At 45.7% G+C, this 20,368-nt stretch overlaps 1 protein-coding gene and 1 long non-coding RNA gene across 2 annotated transcripts in view; one reads left to right on the forward strand and one right to left on the reverse strand.

Annotated features, from left to right (window-relative positions):
- LOC106505238 overlaps positions 1–20,295 on the forward strand; it is a 45,408-nt gene extending 25,113 nt beyond the window's left edge. Inside the window, exons 2-3 of the mRNA XM_013980406.2 lie at positions 986–1,060; positions 19,778–20,295. Of these exons, the coding sequence (XP_013835860.1) occupies positions 986–1,060; positions 19,778–20,039 (337 nt within the window). The 3' untranslated portion in view covers positions 20,040–20,295. The remainder of the gene's footprint in view (positions 1–985; positions 1,061–19,777) is intronic.
- Positions 9,499–20,368, reverse strand: part of LOC110255798 — a 36,995-nt gene continuing 26,125 nt past the window's right edge. The window contains exon 3 of the long non-coding RNA XR_002336629.1: positions 9,499–9,551. This is a non-coding gene — a long non-coding RNA (uncharacterized LOC110255798). The remainder of the gene's footprint in view (positions 9,552–20,368) is intronic.

Below are 20,368 nucleotides of genomic sequence, written 5' to 3' on the forward strand. Positions count from 1 at the left end.
TATATTTGTCTTCCACATCATTCCTCTCTTTCCCTGAACTTCGTTGTGGGCGTAGCAGAGGTGAAATTAAAGGCAAGGATGACCGCCTCCTAGCTTACTACCCCCAGCACCTGGCACAGCATCTTGTACACAGTGAAGTCTTGGAGTTTGGTTGATAAATATATTTACTGTTCTTTTTTTTAAGTCTCTTTCTAAAAATTACACAAATAATATAGATTTATTCTAGAAAAAATAGAATATGCAGAGAAGCAAACATAAAAATTTTTCATGACCCCAAAACTCATCTTGCCATTTTGATAACATCCCTCCAAATGTTTCCCTGTGCCATATACACATGAAATAAATTTGAAGTAAAATTCTCCTGTACACACTCTTTTGTACCCAGATTCATATACATAGTAAGCTGTGAAGCCTTTCTGTGTCATTTTAACGACTGCCTGATCGCCACCATGTGGATATGTCAGGATGCGTTTCACCGATCGGGTTTTAGTAAACATTTAAGTTTTCCATTGCTTTTCTTCAGTTGTTAACAAGGGTGGACTGAGTAGCCTTATACGTATAGTTTTAGGTACTTCTTTTAGGTCAAGGCACAGGTTTTACTTCTGAGGTTCTGTGTCATGTTGCGAACTGTCCTCCAGAAACGTCACCGCAGTTACAGTCCTTGTTAGCCAGTGTCCCTTCCTCTACCCCCTCGTCAACTGATCAGCAGAAATAAATTTTTCTAGTGTAACAGTGCATTTGAACATTTTAACATGGACCTCATTTGCCTTCAATTTTCAGTGCTTTTCTTCTTTATGGAAAAGGTTTTTTTAATTTTTATGTGTTCAAAACTATCAACCACTTAAAAACACTTTTTAAGTTTCTCTCCCAATTTTGAAATTTTATGCTTCAAAAAGCTCTTCCTTTCCCAGGGTCACATATGTGGAATAAATTGATCTTCAGAATTTAGTGGGGTGACTCTCAGACTTTTTCCTTTTCCCCCCAGGAAAGCAATAGAAGAACTACTTAAAGAGGCAAAACGTGGAAAGACGAGGGCAGAAACAATGGGACCTATGGGTTGGTAAGTCCTAGAGTCATCTTCCTTAAAACTTAAAGATACATATATTAAAGAGAACACTTGTCGTGGTGTCTTCACGCCTTTGGTCCACAAGTCCCCGGAGATACAGGCATTACTACCTCCAAAGCCCCCCCGGGTGAGAGTGATATTACAGCAGTGGTCACGGTTTAAGAATTTTTTAATTATAGTCCTTAGGAAGTTAAAATTTATTTTTAAAAATTCTAAGTGTTTTGATTTTGTGACAGTTCAGCTGCATAGAACCCAAGTTCACCTTTGCAGTTTTTACACAAGATAGAGCTTGCTAAAACCTAATACAAATAAAGGAAGAATTTAACCTTAAGAATCCAGTCCACTCATCTAAGCATTACTTTAGCAATAGCATTTGCATCCAATAAATATGCTAATTTAGATCTTTTAACTACAACTTAAAATTCACTATGGGCCGTTAAAAAGTGTAAAGTGTAAAAATGGGACAGAAGTAGAGTCTATGTGCGTCTGGATGTCACTCTTAGAAGCACGCATAGGATTTACATCAAATAGAAAACAAGATTAAGTCAGAGCGAAAGAAATTGAGGGAAAAGGCAATTCCTAAAAATCAAGCAGAATAAAGTAGATGGACTTCAATAAGCCATTTAGTGGATGGCTTAGCCACAGACGGAGAACAAGTTCAGGTGATCCAAAATTTGACTCTTATTTCCAGAAAAGAAAAAAGAACTAGACAGAAATCCTAACTTGATTTCAGTCGTCACACTGTTAACAAAGCCGATAGATACTGTTCTTCTGAAAACATTATGTGGTAGGTAGGCTAAAGCAAGTAAGTAACTGTTTATTTGCTATAGATGCCCACGTTTTCCATATGAAAGATGCAAATACAAAATCAAAGATATAAAAATCTGTAATCCTAAATTTTAATTGGAAATAGAATGAAATTGTGCTAGATTTTCTCTCTAAAAGAGGGAGATGGTTTTCTAGCTCTGTTCACAGAAAAGTCCCAGAATCAGTGACCATCCACCCAGTAGCATGAGCTCTTTAAGCACCATTGTGAGACATAAATACCCTTCCTCAGAGAAAGAAGAGACTGCAGAGCCTGGAGTCAGCCAAACCGCAAGCTAGATGTCGCGGTCTCCACCACTGCCCTCACTTCTTGCACCAACTGCAAGTTCAGGGAGTTCCCACAACTACCCTCAGCTTCAGAACCTCACTAGAAGAATGCGTACAATTCACAGAAAGTTGTTATACTTATGGTATGAAGTATAATTATTACAGGGGAAGGATGCAGATTAAAATCAGCCAAAACATAATAAGTGCACCGGGCATGGCCTGGGAAGGATCCAGACACAAAGTAGCCGTGGTCCACTCCCCGTGGCGGGACACTCTAAGCTCCCAGCATCAACACAGGACAGTGCACGTGCCACACTGCCAACCAGGGACGCTCAGCCGAGCCTCTGCGTTCAAAGTTTTCACTGGAGTTCCACTGCTTAGGCATGGCTGGTTGATCCGCTGCTTGCATGGTTGATCTCAGTCTGCAGGTTGACCAGCACAACATGCCAAACCCCATCCTAGATACATCCTGGTTTCTCTCTGGCATGGCCAGCCCTCCCTCTAGGACCATCAGGGGTGGCCAGCCCCACCCTGAGCAAAGATGGGTGTGTCTATCAGGGTGTTTGTACCGGGTGTGAGTTAACTCCCAGAACTGAGATCACCTCCCAGAAGTCCGATCTCTCTGTGGGTCAGGCCAGACTGTTTACTGCACAGTCAGGGGACGTATTAGAGGAGCCACAGTAGGAGTTCCCTTATGGCACAGCAGGTTAAGGATCTGGCATTGTCACCGCAGTGGCCCAGATTCCATCCCTGGCTGGGAACTTGCACATGACACAGGCATGGCAAAAAAAAAAAAAAGGAGACAGAATAGCTTATAGCAGAAAGTAAAAGAAACTGGCAAAGACTACTGTAGTGACATCCCAAAGACTCGGGGGCCAACCTGAAAGGCCTCCTACCAGTCAAAGACGGGACAATTTAGACATCAAAAAGAACAAAGCTATAATGACTGTGATCCCTAAAATGTGATGAAGTCCACAAGGCCACTTCTCCAAAGACGACATACAAAGGGCCAAAGGCACATGGAGAGACACTCACCATCACTGATTTCTAGGGGAATGCAGATGGTCACACCCGTCAGGTGGTCTCATCAGAAAGTCTACAAATAATAAATGCTGGAAAGTACGGAGAAAAGGGAACCCTCTTACACTGTTGGTGGGAATGTAAATTGCTGCGGCCACTATGGAAAACAGTATGGAGTGTCCTCAAAAAACTAAACATAGAGGCGCCATATGATTTAGCAGTCCCACTCCTGGACATACACCCGAACAAAACTATAATTCGGAAAGATACATCCACCCACTCTGTTCACAGAAGCATGGCTATTCACAGTAGCCAAGACATGGAAGCAACCTAAATGTCCATCAACAGGTAAATGGATAAAGAAGATGTGTGAGTTCCCATTGTGGCTCAGTGGGTTAAGAACCCGACTAGCATCCATGAGGACTCAGGTTCGATCCCTGGCCTTGCTCAGTGGGTTAAGGATCTGGTCTGCTGTGGCTGTGGTGTAGGCCAGCAGCGGCACCTCCAATTTGACCCCTAGAACGGGAATTTCCATATGCTGCAGGTGTAGCCCTAGAAAGCAAAAAATAAAAATAAATAAATGTGTAGGCACATATGTACAATGGAATATTACTCAAGTCATAAAAAAGAATGAAATAATGCCATTTACAGCAACATGGAAGGATTGAGATTACCATAATACACCAAAGTAAGTCAGAAAGAGAATGACAAATACCACATGATATCACTTATATGTGGACTATAAAATATGACACAAATGAACATATCTACCAAACAGACTCAAAGACGTAAAGAATAGACTTCTGGTTGCCAAGGGGAAGGGGGAGGTGAGAGGGGGAAGGATCGAGCGTTAGCAGATGCAAACTAGTATATATAGGATGAGTAAAAACAAGGTCCTACTGTTTAGCACAGGGAACTATAGTCAATATCCTGTAGTAAACCACATGGAAAAGAATATGTACATGTATATGCACACACACAAATATATATACACACACACGTATGTGTGTATGTTTCCAGGAGAAATGAACACAACACTGTAAATCAACTGTATTTCAATAAAAATTTTTTAAATCCATAAGGTCCTAATAATAGTCACATCGAGAAACTTAGTTGTCACTTTTGGATCATGCTAAGGGACCAAATCATTATTTATAACTGGTAAATACTGAGGAAGAATCAAGCATTTATCCTGTTCCTTGTACAAATTATACTTCAAAGTTACAAAATAATTGATGAAAGAAAACATCCTTATAGGATTGCAACTGTTAGGACTACAGAATAAGATTATCATTCCTTGAATTCTTAACAACCCAATTGTAAGACAAGCAATCTAATTTAAAATGGACAAAAGATTTGAATTAACACTTCACCAAAAATGATATCAAATTGGCCAATAAGCACATGAAAAGATGCTCAAATCATTAGTTATCAGGAAAATGGAAATTAAAACCACAGTTAGTTATTCACTACACATGCACTAGACTGGCTGAAATAAAAAAGTCACAGCACCCAATAAAGAGAAGGATTTGCAGCAGCTAGAATGCTCACACATTGTTGGTGAAAAACGCAACATCACACAGCCACTTTGAAAAACAATTGGCAGTTTCTTATAAATATCCACTCACCATACAGAATTCCTCTAACCACCTAGCAGAGAGTCAACCCCACAAACACCTGTAATGTTCCTAGCAGCTGCATTCATGATAGCTCAAAACTGGAAACAACCCAAATGCCCACAGCTGATGACTGGAGACAGTTGTGGTTAAATCCATCTATTCCCTCCTAATCAGGAACAAAAAGGGGCAGAACTGCTGATAGACACTGCATGGAGCAATCTCAGAAGCAGTACGCCCAGACTGAAAACATTACACCGTGTAAGATTCCGTTTATATGACATTCTAGGAAAGCCAGAACCACAGGGACAGAAAACTCATCCCTGGCGGCCAGGGGGTGGGGGTAGAGGGCCTGCGGGTACTGCAGAGCTTTTCTGAGTGATGGGCATGTTCTCTCTTGACTGCTGTGCTGATTGCGTGACTACACAATTTGCCAGAACTCATCACACTATCTGCCTAAAAGGAGGAATGTTATCCTGTGTGCACTATACCTTGGTAAAACTGATTTAAAAATGAAAAGCTCCTTCTTCTGCAGTCCCTAGTGACAGGGCTGGATCTAGGCAAAGACCATCAATGGCTGCACATCTGTCAGGTGAAAAGCAGATGGAAACCTTCTTGGGTGAGTGGGCAGGCTGACAAGAGCTCAACTCATGGGTCAGTCTTTATTATATCACAGAAAGAGGAGATGGGAACAGCACACTACCCCTTATGACACAAGTTCGTGCTAAGAACTTGAACCCAAATCTGATCATCTCTAGTGAGCACTACTGGTTTGTAGCAAACAGAGGTCAGAGGAACATACTAAATGACACTCTAGGGATAAAATCGCAAAAATCCAAAAAGTAGGAGATTGTATAGGACAAAAAACCTAGTTCAACAAATGAAATGCAAAGAGAAGAGGAGGACTATCTTCCGAATTCATAGATTTGAGACACATTTAAGGGTACACCTTGTTGGATCCTTATCCAAACTAACTGAAACAAGGGTGACGATATGAAGGAAGTCATTGTGGTGTTTTTAGGTCCGCTAACAGTGTGGCTGTTTATTTTTTTTTAAAGCTGTTATCTTCTTGAAATGCATTCTGATGTATTTATGGATACAGTGATATAGTAACATGAAATGATCCAATGTGATCTGGGTCTGTATGTAACACAGGTAATCATTCTAGATTCAATAAAATATCAACCTCCTAGAAGGAGGATTATAAAAACTGAATGGGAGTTCCCGTGGTGGCGCAGCGGTTAACGAATCCGACTAGGAACCATGAGGTTGCGGGTTCGGTCCCTGCCCTTGCTCAGTGGGTTAACGATCCGGCGTTGCCGTGAGCTGTGGTGTAGGTTGCAGACGCAGCTCGGATCCTGCGTTGCTGTGGCTCTGGCGTAGGCCGGTGGCTACAGCTCTGATTCAACCCCTAGCCTGGGAACCTCCATGTGCTGCGGGAGCGGCCCAAGAAATAGCAACAACAACAAAAAAGACAAAAGACAAAAAAAAAAAAAAAAAAAAAAAACTGGATGATTATATGTTGGAAACACTCAGCATGGCTCCTGGCATGGAGCAGTCAGTTAGTAAATGTTAGTTAAATCTGCTCTTAGCTTCTTTGTTTGTTTGGGTTTTTTAGTGCCATATAAAGTGCCATTTAACTGGTCTGAACTAAAATACATGTTCCAAATGTAGCAGGTTCAATGGCATGAATATCAGTTTCAGTACCAATTTCAGACAAAGAATATTCATCGAATGGTCATTTCCTACCATTTCTATGAATTTTTCCTCAAATACAGTTTTCATGTATAAACTTAAATGCCCTATTTTAAAATATCCCACAAAATTTTTGGATGTGACATTGCTATTTTTGAATTGCAGTTACAGATTTCATTTGTCAGTGAGAGAATTATGATTTAACTCCTTAAAAATTATAAAATTGTATTTAAATGAATGAGTACATCTTTTTTTCCTGGTTGGAAATATGGAGGAACAGATTTTTTTCCCATATTAAAAAATTTTATTGGAGTTGATTTACAAGTTGTGATGATTTCTGCTATACAACAAAGTGATTCAGTTACACATATACACACATCCATTCTTTTTCAGATTCTTTTCCCATATAGATTATCACAGAATATTGATTGTGTACAGTTCCCTGTGCTGACAGCAGGTCCCCACTGGCCAGGCATTCAATATACAGTGTACATGTGCCAAGCTCAAATCCCCAGTCCACCCCTTCTCCCACCCCACCTGTCTCCTTTGGTAACCATAAGTTTGTTTAAAGTCTGTGAGTCTGTTCTGCAATAATTCATTTCTATCTTTTCTTTAGATTCCACATGTAAGTGATATCATGTGATGTTTGTTTTTCACTGTCTATCTTCACTTAGTATCTCTAGGTCCCATCCATGTTGCTGCAAATGGCATTATTTTATTCCTTTTTATGGCTGAATAATATTCCATTGTGGGTGTGCTTGTGTACCACATCTTCTTTATACAGCATATATATGGGTCTTGTTTTTGTATCCATTCAGCCAGTCTATGTGTTTTGGTTGGAGCATTTAGTCCATTTACATTTAAGGTGATTATTGATATGTATGTTCTTATTGCCTTTTGTTAATTGTTTTGGATTTGTTTTTGTCATTTCCCTGGCCCTTTATCTCTTGGCCTTTTTTCTTCCCTTTTGTTCTCTTGTGGTTTGATGACTATCTTTAGTGTTGTGTTTGACTTGCATCTACTGCAGATTTCTGGTTTGTGGTAACCTTGAGGTTTTGATATAGGAGTCTATATATACACACAAGATTGCTTTAAGTTGCTGGTCTCTTAATTGCAAATGCATTTCCAGGATCCTGCATTTGTACTGTCCTCTTCTCACAACTGCTGGTGGCATATTTGTGTGGCTGATTTCCTACCTTTACTAATGTTTGCCTTTACTGGGAGCCTCCTCATTTGTAATTTTCTTCTTTCTAGTTGTGGCCTTTTCTTTCTGCCTAGAGAAGTTCCTTTAATATTTGTTGTAAAGCTGGTTTGGTGGCACTGAATTCTCTTAGCCTTTGCTTGTCTGTAAAGGTTCTGACTTCTCCTTCAAACCTGAAAGAAAGCCTTGCTGGGTAGAGTAATCTTGGCTGCATGTTTTTTTCTGCCATCACTTGAAGTATATCATGCCACTCCCTTCTGGCCTGCAAGTTTCTGCTGAAAAATCAGCTGATACCTTATCGGGGTTCCCTTGTATGTTATTTGTTGCTTCTCCCTAGCTGCTTTCAATATTTGCTCTTTGACTTTAATGTTGGACAGTTTGATTAATATGTGTCTTGGTGTGTTTCTCCTTGGGTTTATTCTATATGATATTCGTTGTGCTTCCTGGATTTGAGTGAGTGATTCCTTTCCCATGTTAGGGACGTTTTCAGCTATTATTTCTTCAAAAATTTTCTCTGGCCCTTTATCTCTCTCTTCTCTTCTTGCACCCCTATAATGCGAATGTTGGAGCGTTTAAAGTTGTCCCAGAGTTCTTTTAGACTGTCCTCAATCTTTTCATTCTTTTTTCTTTATTCTGTTCCACATCAGTGATTTCCACCAGTCTGTCTTCCACCTCACTTTTTTGATCTTCTGCCTCCTGTATTGTGCTATTTTCTTCTAGTGAATTTTTTATTTCAGTTATTGTGTTGATCATCTCTGCTTGTTGAATCTTTAAATCTTCTATTCCTTTCTTAAACGTTTCCTCTAATTCATCGATCTTTGCCTCTATTTTTTTCCTGAAATCTTGGATCGTCCTTACTAGACTTACTCTAAAGTATTTTTCAGACAGGTATCCTATCACCACTTCATTTACCTGTTCTTCTGGGGTTTTGTCTTGTTCCTTCATCTGACTCATGTTTCTCTGACTTTTCATTTTGTAGAACTTTTTGTGTGGTCTCCTTTCAGCAGGTTAGAGGGTTGTAGCCTCTCTTTCTTCTGGTGTCTGCCTCTTTGTAGGTGAAGTTGATTGATACAGGGGCTTCCTGATGGCAGGGACTGGTGCCTGCCCACTGGTAGGTGGAGCTGATTCTTATCCCTCTGGTGGGTGGGGCTTTGTCTCTGGGTGTGATTGGGGGCAGCCTCTTTGCTGATGTGTGGAGCTGTGTTCCCACCCTGTTTGCTGTCTGGCCTGGGGCTTCTCAGCCCTGATGGGTGTGGCCAAATTCTTCCAAAATGGCAGCCTCAGGGGAGCTCACATGGATAATTATTCCTGGGACCCCTGCCTCCAATGTCCTCCCACAGTGATCCAGGGCCACCCCTGCTCTCCCAGGAGACCCTCCAAGACCTCCCAGTGGGCTTGATCCAGATTCTTTGTCCTGCTTTGTCCTGTGATCGAGTGCACGTGAAACCCTGTGTGCCCTCCCGGAGTTAAGTCTCTGTCTCCCTGAGTCCTGTGGAGCTCCTGTGCTTAAGCCTCACTGGCCTTCAATGCCAAATGCTCCAGGGGATCCTCCTCCCAATGCAGACCCCCAGGCGTGGGAACCCCATGTGGAGCTCCAAATTCTCACTCCTGTGGAAGAGCCTCTGCAATGTAGTTATTTTCCAGTCTGTGGGTCACCCACCAGGCAGTTATGGGATTGCTTATATCATGAAAGCACCCCTCCTACCATCTTGATGTGACTACTTCTTTGTCTTTGGATATAGGATATCTTTTTTGGTAGCTTCCAGTCTATTTTGTTGATGGTTGTTCAACAGTTAGTTGTAATTTTGGTGTTTTTGTGAGAGGAGGTGATCTTGAGTCCTTCTACTCTGGAATCTTGTCTCTGTATAGGAGGAACATAGATTTAATGGTTTGACTGTTCAAGTTAAATATCAATTTGTCAGATTTCCTATGTATATATGACCACCTACCTATATGGTTGACAGTGTTTTATCTTTTTACTTTTGACCTCCTTCACCCACCACCCCTGCCTCTGGCAACTACCAACCTGTTCTCTGTATCTATAAGCCTGATTTTTTTTTTTTTTGAGATTCCATATATAAGAGAGATCATATAGTATTTGTCTTTCTCTGCCTGACTTACTTCATTTAGCATCAGGCCTTCAAATTCTATCTATTATGCTGCACACAGCAAATTTCATTCTTTTTTATGCCTGCGTAATATTCCACTACATATTTAAGCCACAGTAATCCTTTATCCATTCATCCATTAATGGACACCTAAGTTGTTTCCATATCTTGGTTGCTGTAAATAACACTGCAGTGAACATGTGGGTGCCTGTATCTTTTCAAGTTAATGTTTTCCTTCTCTTCAGATAAATACTCAGGAGTGGAAGAGCTGAATCATATGGTAGTTCTGTTTTTAAATTTTCTGAGGAAACTCCAAGCTGTCTTCGCTATGGAAAAGCAATGGCTGTACTAATTTACATTCCTATCAACAGTGCACATTTTCTTCACATTCCTCACCAATACTTCTTAAACTGCTCTTATCTTCTTTCCAGCCCTCCTCTGCCCTTAGAGAAATAAGGTGCCTCTACTAATGTGAATTAGACTAGTACAAATGTTGGTAGGGGCAGGCTGCTTTGGTGTAAGGTAGGACCTTGATTGGCTGACAGTGGTCATTGGTCCAATCTAATACCTTACGTGAAAAACTCAGCTGAAGTTAAATCATAAATTCAGATGACTTGACAAGTAGGTAAGTCCAGGTTCCTGCTGTGTGAGGAGTGGTCAAGGGGGTCACTTGCTTCTGGGCTGATCCGGCAGAAGTCATTTATCCTGACAACCACAGTGCCACTTACTGGTTTGGTCCAACTTGCTGGGGGTGAAAGAACTAGTCTGTCGACACCAGCACTGCTTCCCTGGGAGGAGCTGCCATGTGCACAGGCGAACTTGAGCTTGGAGGGCACTGACCTACTCTCTCTGGGTATCCTGTGAGTTACACTGGCTCCCTACAGGTATACTGAGGACCCAGGTTCCTTCCAGTTTTCCAAATTTCCAAACCATAGGGTATGACCTTTCCTACATTTTAGTCAGCAAAAAAAGGACGAAGAGGAAACACCTCCCAGAAGTTGTGTGCACCATTTCTAGTCAGAATTTCCTCTCATGTCCACACCCAGTTACCAGGCCAGGCATGCCTCAGTCTTTTTTCCCCAGACAGTCACCTGCCGGATAAAATCTGAAGGTCTCTTGCTTATTATAGAAGAAAGAAAGAATGGATATTGGGGGACAACTAGCAGCCTCGTCCCATGAAAGGAAGAGAAGCATGTTGAAAGGGACCCAAAAAATGGCAACGTTAGATACTCTGGATTCATAAAAGGTAGATCCTGTGGGAACAGGATGTGAAACTTATGCTTTCCTATTCGTCTACAAGCCAAGAATTCCTGGTGACATTTTTTTCAATTGTCTTATAACAGTGGTTCTCAAACTTTTTGGTCTTGAGATCCTTTACACTCTTGAAAATGTATGGAGTACCCCGCAGAGCTTTTTACATGATTGTGTCAATTGACATTTACTGTATTATTTCACATGAGTTATATCCATTGATATTTACTGTGTTATAAATTAAAATTGAGCAATTTTAGAGAATTTATTTTTATTTTTATTTTTTGGTCTTTTTGCCTTTTCTAGGGCTGCTCCTGCAACACATGGAGGTTCCCAGGCTAGGGGTTGAATCGGAGCTGTAGCCGCCGGCCTATACCAGAGCCATAGCAATGCAGGATCCGAGCCACCGTCTGCGACCTACACCACAGCTCACGGCAACGCCGGATCCTTAACCCACTGAGCAAGGCCAGGGATCAAACCCGCAACCTCATGGTTCCTAGTCAGATTCATTAACCACTGAGCCACGACGGGAATGCCTAGAGAATTTATTTTTAAAATAACAATAAACATGTTACATTGTTAATATAGTTTTAATAAAAATAGCTGTATTTTCTATTTATATATATTTGACAGTGGCACTAATATTTTTGCAAACCTCTTTAATGTCTGGCTTATCAGAGACACCTAGATTTTTATATCTGTCTCTGCAGTCCATCTGTGGTACTATGCTATTTTGGTTGAAGTGTATGAAGAGATTCTGACCTCACACAGATATATATTTGGAAAGGAAGAAATATTTCAATAGCCTTTTCAGAGAATTGTGGTATTCTTTAATCCTGCATCACAACTTTGCAAGTAACCTCAACAAGTGGTAGTTTCTTGATATTCTTTTTAATAGTGTAGACTTTTCATATGCTGTTAGAACAATTTCTTGGTCTACCTTGCACCCTGACCGAGTCTTCTCCTCATGCATGATTTTGTAACATCATCAGCTGGTCATCTGGAAAATCCTGGTTCACTGGGTTATGAAATTCCTCCAAACACTGACATATTTCGTTATATAATATTTTAAAAACACATTCGTTAATATCACCACTCATCTCATCAGAAAAGTCATTCAAGTGATGGAAATATGTTGAGTTTGCAGTTTTCCAAAAGCCTTCGTTTCCTTTTGTTTGCAAACTCCAGTTTTATGGCAGCCTTGATGAGTACTGGGAGTTGTTCTCCTCGCATCGGAACAGGCAGCTAGTTCGCCTCTCGGGGAGGGCTCTGAGCGGAGGTCTGGTCCAAGGAAAACCCAGACTTGCCTGCCCCAGTGCCGGGACAAAGAATGTCTCAACCATCACGGCCCTTCTGGCAGAACGTCCGGTTTGACATCTGTTTAAATAAATGCGTGTGCACCCATCTGTATGTGTAAGTAAAAAATCCACTGGTTCCCAAACTTAGGTGCACATCTGAAATCACCTGAGGAGCTTCCACAAATACTCACACCTGTCTCCCACCAACCAAGATCATTCGTTTGGGGTGTGGCCTGAGCTTTGGAGTTTTTAAAAAAAGATACCCAGGTGCTTCCGAAGTGCACACAAATGTGAAAAACACGGTACTAACCCCACTTATTAAATAAAAAGCCTGATACCGACCTGCTCCGCAGAATTCGGAGCAGTCCCACCCCCTCCCAGGAGCAGAGAGGTGGCCAGGTGGGCAGCCACAGGAGTCCCAAGACCCTCCCTGTCAAGTGGGCAGAAACCTAAAAGGAGCAGACAGCGGGTCACCTATTAGCGAAGGTCGGCTTTTCCAAGCAGCTAGAAGATCTCTGCATTTGCTCTAACATCTAAAACAGCACTAGAGTGGCTGACGTCACGCTTTCCTTTGGATATTCCCTGAGAGCTGAGAGCGACAGGAGGAGAGGGAGTTGGGCAGCTGCAACAGAGCCCGCGGAACTCGAGAAACGCAAGCGGGATGCCAGGTTTCTACGACAAAGAAAGAGGCCATTTGGTGCCGTGTACTTCCTTGGATTCATGTCAGCAAAAGAATCTCCGAGAAGCCGTAACTGACAGAGCCTCAGAGGAGCTGACGTCACGGCCCACATGAGCTCCTTTTACGCAGCATAAAGGGGTTTGTAAGCGCAAATTTCAGAACCGTGCTCAGCTTCACTGTCTACAGCGCTGTTTTGATCCCGGCCACACGCGCCGCAGCCCGATGTCATATGCTCTCCTCGAGTGCCTGTGACTTCGGCCTCATACTTGGGAAGGCTCCTATTTCGGTACAGAAAGTTCCCCGAGGGAATCTGACAGAAAGTGATGCTTTGGTTCTCTTCACCCAGCTCTAAGGGGGTGATGTCTGGGGCTCTGATGTCTGGCTAGGGGTCCGTCTGGTGGGTAAGGCGGGCCACCTACCTTTTCTGCCACCTGAGTGGCATCAGCTTCCGATGACCCAGAAGCATATCATCCCCCAGGCTTCGCCCAGGCACGTGGGGTTTTTATTCATTTGAACACTCACTCCGGGCCCGTAGGGGTGTGGCGAGGCCAGATACAGGCAGCAGTGAAGACGACTCAGCCTCCTGGCCTCAGAGTTGTTTGGGCGCTGGCGCCTGACAGGTGGGCCGGTGAGCGCCAGGCGGCGTGCGGGACCAGCAGGAAGGCCCGGCAGGATTTCAGGGCGCAGAGGTCCACGGCCTTTGCTTTCCAGAGAGAGACTGAGGGGCCCAAGAGGTTTCCCGAGACCCCAGCTGGGTCCCTGCTGACCGCCCCAGACTCTTCTTGTCTCAGCTGAAGGCTCTGCTGCCTCTCAAGGGTGACCTGTCAGCAGACACACGCCCTGCTGCCCGCCTCTGCCTCCCATGCGCACCCCCTCCTGGCCAGTTGTGAAAGTGGATCGGGGGCCCTGAACGAGCTGTCCCTGGTCACAGCATTGAGGATGACCCGTGCTGCTACGGGGCAGGAGGCAAAGGGTGGTGCCCAGCCATCCACTCCCGGCACCGCTCCTCACACCACCGCCCTGACCCTCGCCTCGTCACCCCTTCTGTCCCTCTTGGCAGCGTCTCCTAAACAGCATACACACACACAGATAGTCTGGTGTCTATTTTTGCCACAGGACCTGGCATAATGCCTTATACATGAAAGATCCTTATTTTTAAAAATTATCACAGCCTTTTATATACATACATGGCAACGATTTTTCATTACTTCCAGGAGTGGTGTTGGCGACGGAGTGTACTGAAAACCTACCTTGGGCCTCGGGAGTATTGTATGCAGAGTAATTAAGGATTAAGAGGGTAGTAATGGGGATTATAATGTGATGAAAGAACTTCTCAGGTGGCCTCACGCTGAGGCATTTGACTGCCAAATTATAAACCATAGCAGCGTGTGTGGTGATGGTGCAGTAACCAACATGTGTTGTCATCAACTACGATATCAAGACTGAATTTTTTTCTTGCTTTTTAGGGCCGCTCCCATGGCAAATGAAAGTTCCCAGGCTAGGGGTTGAATCGGAACTACAGCTGCCGGCCTACCACAGTCACAGCAACAGATCTGAGCCACGTCTGCAACCTACACCATAGCTCATGGCAACGCCAGATCCTTAACCCACTGAGCAAGGCCAGGGATCAAACCCGCAACCTCATGGTTCCTAGTCGGATTCGTTTTCGCTGCACCACTTGAAACTTTTAGAAACCAAAGTGGCAGGTCTAAATCTGTAGAATGTTAGATATTACTACTTCTGTCCTTCAGCAGCAGAGAGACACAAGTATTAAAATCAGGGGAAAAAAAATACTACCTTTGTCATCCCCTCCTGTTCTCTAGGTTTGGTGGGTCCATGTCTTTCAGAGGTTGAGGGCGCTAACTGGGGAGAAAGTGCCTTATTTTTGCAAACTGCATCACACCGCGTTCCTACTCAAGAAAAAGGGAACGCAAGCTGAAAAGCTTACAGTCCTGGCCTCGATCCATCCATTGTAGCCGCTCCTGTGGCAGGCAGGACCCTTCATCTCAGCTTCTGTGCTGACGGCGCTGCAAGTAGAGGAAGCGGCTTCATTTTCAGGCTTCATGTGGACAGAGCGCCGGTCCTGAGTCTGACAGCCCTGCCGGGTTACTTTGCGAAGCAGTTTTAACCAGTCTCATTCTGTTTAGAGTTGTGTGTCCATTTCTGTTGCTAGCACCTTAATAAAGCAGGCTCTTCCCAGCTAGTACAAGTTTCTACATTCGAAAGGTAAAGCTAGCTGGCTGGGGAAGGACGTCAACATTGTGTGGGTCAGAGCTCCACACAGGAAGAGGCCTCCTGTGCCCCCACGCCACGTCCCTGGGCCCAGCCAGTGACAGCCTGTGCAGCCACACCCAGCAACCTGGCCTGTGCCCCGGTTGGGGTGGGGTGGGGCTTTTAACTCCATCCAAAAAAGGTTTTAGGACAGTGGAGGATCTGATGCCAGCTTATCATGCCACCTCAAATACGTGGGGCATGGCTCTAAAGGAGGGCTGAGAAACAGCAAGACGGAGCGCCGTGTCGGGAAGGCCATGGAGGAGAGGAGGGCAGCTCACAGACACGAGCGAGCGGACAGTCTCCAGGGGGAAGGGACCTCCGAGACCCCCTGCTTGCTCGAGCCTCCAGTGTCCTACCTGAGAACCACCTGTACACAGTTCACAGGCCACTGGGAAATGCAGACGATACACTCAGAGGGACACCCAGCAGCCCACTGACTCTGGTATCAATGGAGATGGCCTGGAAGGTGAAACGTGCTCACATACAAGCTTAGCCATTTTTATGAATATTTCTGTAAAACATTTTATTAGGGTTTTTTGGTATGGCTCAGGGTGGTCTTTTTTTTTAAGTCTTTTTTTTTTTTTTCATTGAAAAACATCAGATAGTCCGTTCTTGATTAACTTATCATCCTAGGTGGCTTGAGACTTAGTAGTCTTGCGTTTCCATCATGGACAAATCCCTGATAGATTGACTTGAGGGCTGCATGTATTCTTTCTCATCATGAGAGAGCTAGTAATACAGATTCCCAAGCCCTGGGTTAAAGCCCTCGGATCCGGGGACGTTTCTAGTTAACTATCTCCACGCTTTAGAAAGGCACTCCAGCACAGACGGCGCACACAACCAATGCCTGCGTGGTGCTGGTGGAACGTGTTCCCGTTTCGTCAGCAAGGCACAGGAATGCCTGCCCGACGCGGGCCACAGACTAGACACGGTGCCCAGCCTCAGGTTAGACAGGTCGGGTGTGACTGCCTCATGAGTTGAGGGTGTCAAACAAAGAACTTGGTTTTCAGAGATTTTTAAATTTGAGAACAAGCGTATGAAATCATAGGTCGGGAGGTACCACTCACCGGAGCTCGACTACGTGCCAGGCACTGTGCAAGGCGCTTCAGACACCATCTCCTTAAATCCTCGCAACAGGGAGGCGCTTCTGTTACTTCTGTTTACAAAGAGAAAACTGATGTAACCTTCCCTTGGCCCCAAGCTAATTCGGCTGTGGGAGTAGGACACGTTTTACTGAGGCTAAAGGGCTACACTTTACCAGGTGCTTGTCAGGCATCGGGCATTGTCCTGAGCGCATGCCCTCACCCTCTGAGCTGCATCCAAGCCTCCCAAACCGTCTCCATTATTATCCACTATTAAAAGATGAGAGGCAACGGAAGATGATTTACCAGGCCCAGGGCTCGGTCTGGTGGATCGCATGACTCCAGAGCACGTGGATAAACTGTGTTGCACGGGGTTTGCAGCAATCCACTGGCTGGCGGTGAGTTGATGGCCACATTAAAGGCCTGAGCCGGCCCTGCCAGTGAGCTCCTCAGCCTCACGCTCCGTCTCTTAATGCCCGAGCGTGGAGCCATTTACTACATATGCCCCTTCAGTCGCCCGCAACTGCCCCCCCATTTATTAATGCGTGTGGGCGGGCACTTTTCTTCATCTCTAAGATGCGTCCTGCACCAACATGCTTGGAAAGAGTCGCTTTCATACCCCACTCCAAGAAAACCGAGTTCTCGCCAAGCCATCCTCCACGTTTCACCTTGAATAGAACCCCAGGCACAGCCAGCATTAAAAGTTGCACCTCTGATGTTTTGTTTGTTTTTTTTCTCCCAACACTGGCATCTCTGATGTTAAAGAGATGTCAAAGCCAGTTTTCTTGTGGACTTTCTTCTAGAAAACCATCTCATTCCAGAATAGCTCTTTTGGAGCTCCCATCATGGCTCAGCAGAAACAAATCTGACTAGAGGGAAAAGGACGTGGGGTGTGGTGGATGCAGCCCGACGTCAGGTGGTGGCGGCCCTGGGGGTTTGGTTTGCTTTCCTTTTCCGGCTGGAGTTTAAAACCACAGTGAATGAGATGAGGAGCAAAGAAGAAAGGCAACAGCAAAGAGAAAACGCTTCTGCAAGGACAGGACACACACTGTTGGGCTCCCTGCAGCCCCCAGGGCTTTGCTTGTCTTCCAGGAAAGTACACTGGCTTGATGCTGGAGATGGGGGAGTTCCCATCATGGCTCAGTGGAAATGAATCTGACGAGCATCCATGAGGACACAGGTTTGATCCCTGGCCTTGCTCAGCGGGTTAAGGATCTGGCGTTGCTGTGGCTGTGCTGTAGGCCAGCAGCTACAGCTCCGACTAGACCCCTAGCCTGGGAACCTCCATATGCCACAGGTGTGGCCCTAAAAAGACCAAAAAAAAAAAAAAAAAAGAATAGCTCTTTTGGTGCCCATGTTGAGTCGATGGGTTACACATGCAGCAGGAAGCCAGGACACCTCCTCTGACACATGGCCCCCTCTCAGCACGAAGCCTGCAGTTTTCCAGCTGAAGAAGACCGCACTCCATCTCAGGCGCACACGTGGTATTAAAGATGGCCTCATGTGGAAGGTGGTGAAACACGTCCAATTCACCAGCAGTTTCCAAAGGTTTTAAGATCCTGGGTTATTGCACCGCCTGGCAATAATCCCCTTCCTTACTCATTTATTCCAGAGAGGAGCTGAGCAGTTTTTCCAGCCCTGATGAGCCACTGCACTGAAAACGCCCCACGGTTCTTCTGAAGCCGGCTGGCTTTCCCCGGCTGGCCCGCCACGCCCAGGGGAGATGGTGGTCCTGCAGGAAGCCTGAGCCAGAGCTGGCAGAGAGGGCCGCTCGGCTTTTCCTGCTCTTTTGTTCCACAATGAAGGGCAGCCTCCTCCCGCAGGCTACTGAGGTTGTGTTTGCTATAACACACCAGTGCGTCCTGCTCTCTTGATTTTTTGCTAAGTTTGCAATGCGGTGGCTCAAGGATCGTCACCCCATCGATGCCTGAATTCAGTGATAACCTAACCTGGTCACCGAGGGAAGAGGCTGGCTGGCCCTCCTAACTGAACAGAGGGTCCTAGGGCTGTACCTCTGCAGGGCACACCTGGCTATGCCTTGTATGCCTGGCCATGCCTGAGGCAGCATCAAGCCAGTGTACTTTTCTGGAAGACAAGTGAAGCCCTCGGGGCTGCAGGGAGTCCAACAGTGTGTGTCCTGTCCTTGCAGAAGCATTTTCTCTGCTCTTTTGCTGTTGCCTTTCTTCTTTGCTCCTACCTCATTCATTGTGGCTTTTAAACTCCAGCCGGAAAAGGAAAGCAAACCAAAGCCCCAGGGCCGCCACCACCAGACATCGGGCTTCGACCTCCGAGCCCCACGCCTGCCACGCCTGATACCTGCTGGGTGCGAGACAGCTTATTTGCAGCAGGAGACATTTTCCTGTCTTTCTCCTCCTCCTTTTCCTTCCAGATTCAGTGCCATTCTGGTTGCCTGAGGGGGCCTGACCTCGGAACACGGGGCACTAGGCTGGTGAGCAGTTTGGTCTCTCCCCCACGAGGGCAGGCCAGAAAGTCACTGCAGTGCGTGCCCGTGTTACGTGGGATTCGCCTTGAATCGCAGTTTGATAGAGGCATGGAGATCACGGACGCCTACATTCACTTTTGTTCAACACCAGCCTCCCTGAGTAACACCATCTGCAGGATCAGCATCCTCCTAAAATAGCCCTGCGTACAGGCAGATGGCTCAAGGCCAAGAGAAATACTCAGGTTTTATTTGTCTGGGGTTGTCTTTCCTAAAATGAAAGATTTACTACACCTGAAAAATCAAACATCCTGAGTGTGCAAGCAGAGCAAAGCATGTAAACTATGCTGTGCCTGGTTGCACCCTTCCTTCCGGGTGAACTTGAATCATGACACCACTGAAACGGAGGCAGCACAGAACCTCCCTCGGGGTGGACGTGGGAAAAGGCTCGCTGACAAGGCAAACTCAACACACAGTCTCAGAGCAGAAAGTGTGAGCCTTTCAGAGGGTGAATGAGGTTACTGCAGCCTCATGGAGTCTTTAGACAGCTTCTGTTTCTACGGTAGCTCGTTTCCTCCGGGAGGGACTTATTTTTGCTCTTTGATATTTAAAAACAAGCCGCCACAAAATTTAACTCGAAATGCGGATGACGGTCAAATCAGGGACTTGGGGTGTAAGGAGACAGTGTTAAACGACTCAGGCAGTCGGCGCTGTGGTCAGTACCTGTACACACCCTCTGGTAGGGTCGGGGCTCGTCGCCTCTGAAGTCTTGGGAGAAGGGCCCGCGGGTCTCCGCAGGCTCTCCTTGCCCTGTACTCGGAGTTTACACTAGGTGGCACGCAAGGGAAGCTCACAAGTCGGGAAACTTGCTTCTGTGGAAGCCGCTTTCTTTGCTGCTCCGTGGGCTCAGCTCTGGAGTCAGTGTTTGATGTGTGCCTGTCCTGTTTCCCCCCAGGATGAAGTGTCCTCTTGCTGGTACCAATAAGAGATTTCTCATTAACACAATTAAGAACACTCTGCCGTCCCACAAGGAGCAAGACCATGAACCCAAAGAGGCCAGTGCGGAGCCTGCGAAAAGCCAGAGCCAGAAGGAGGAAGGCCGGCAGAAGCACAGACCGCATCCGTACAAGCCGGGCGGCCGCGCAGGAGGCGCCGCCCGCCGCTCCCCGGGGAAGCGGGGCCAGGAGAAGCCGCAGCCGCGCTCCCACACGCGGTGAGGCGGGGCGAGGGCTCGGGCGTCCCCGCCCCCGGCCCGGGGATGCGGAGACCCGGCGAGGACCTGCCCGCGGCCGCCCATGCAGGACGTCCCGGCTGCAGCAGCGCGTCGCCGAGGCTCGTGCTCTGCAGGTGCCCCGGCAGCGAGTTCAGGCTGCCTCGCGGGGCAATAGCCCTGGGTATTGTTTCCATTCTACTTTGGGAGCTGGCTTCAAAATAAAGCTAGAACTTAAACGTTTTCAGAGATTGCTAAAACTAGTTCCACTTTTCTGTTTGTTTGGTTTTTTGGGGTTTTTTTTTTTTTTTTTTTTGGATGTGCTGCAACTTGTGG

This window comes from Sus scrofa, chromosome 11, assembly GCF_000003025.6.
Source record: "Sus scrofa isolate TJ Tabasco breed Duroc chromosome 11, Sscrofa11.1, whole genome shotgun sequence".
Classification (NCBI taxonomy): domain Eukaryota; kingdom Metazoa; phylum Chordata; class Mammalia; order Artiodactyla; family Suidae; genus Sus; species Sus scrofa.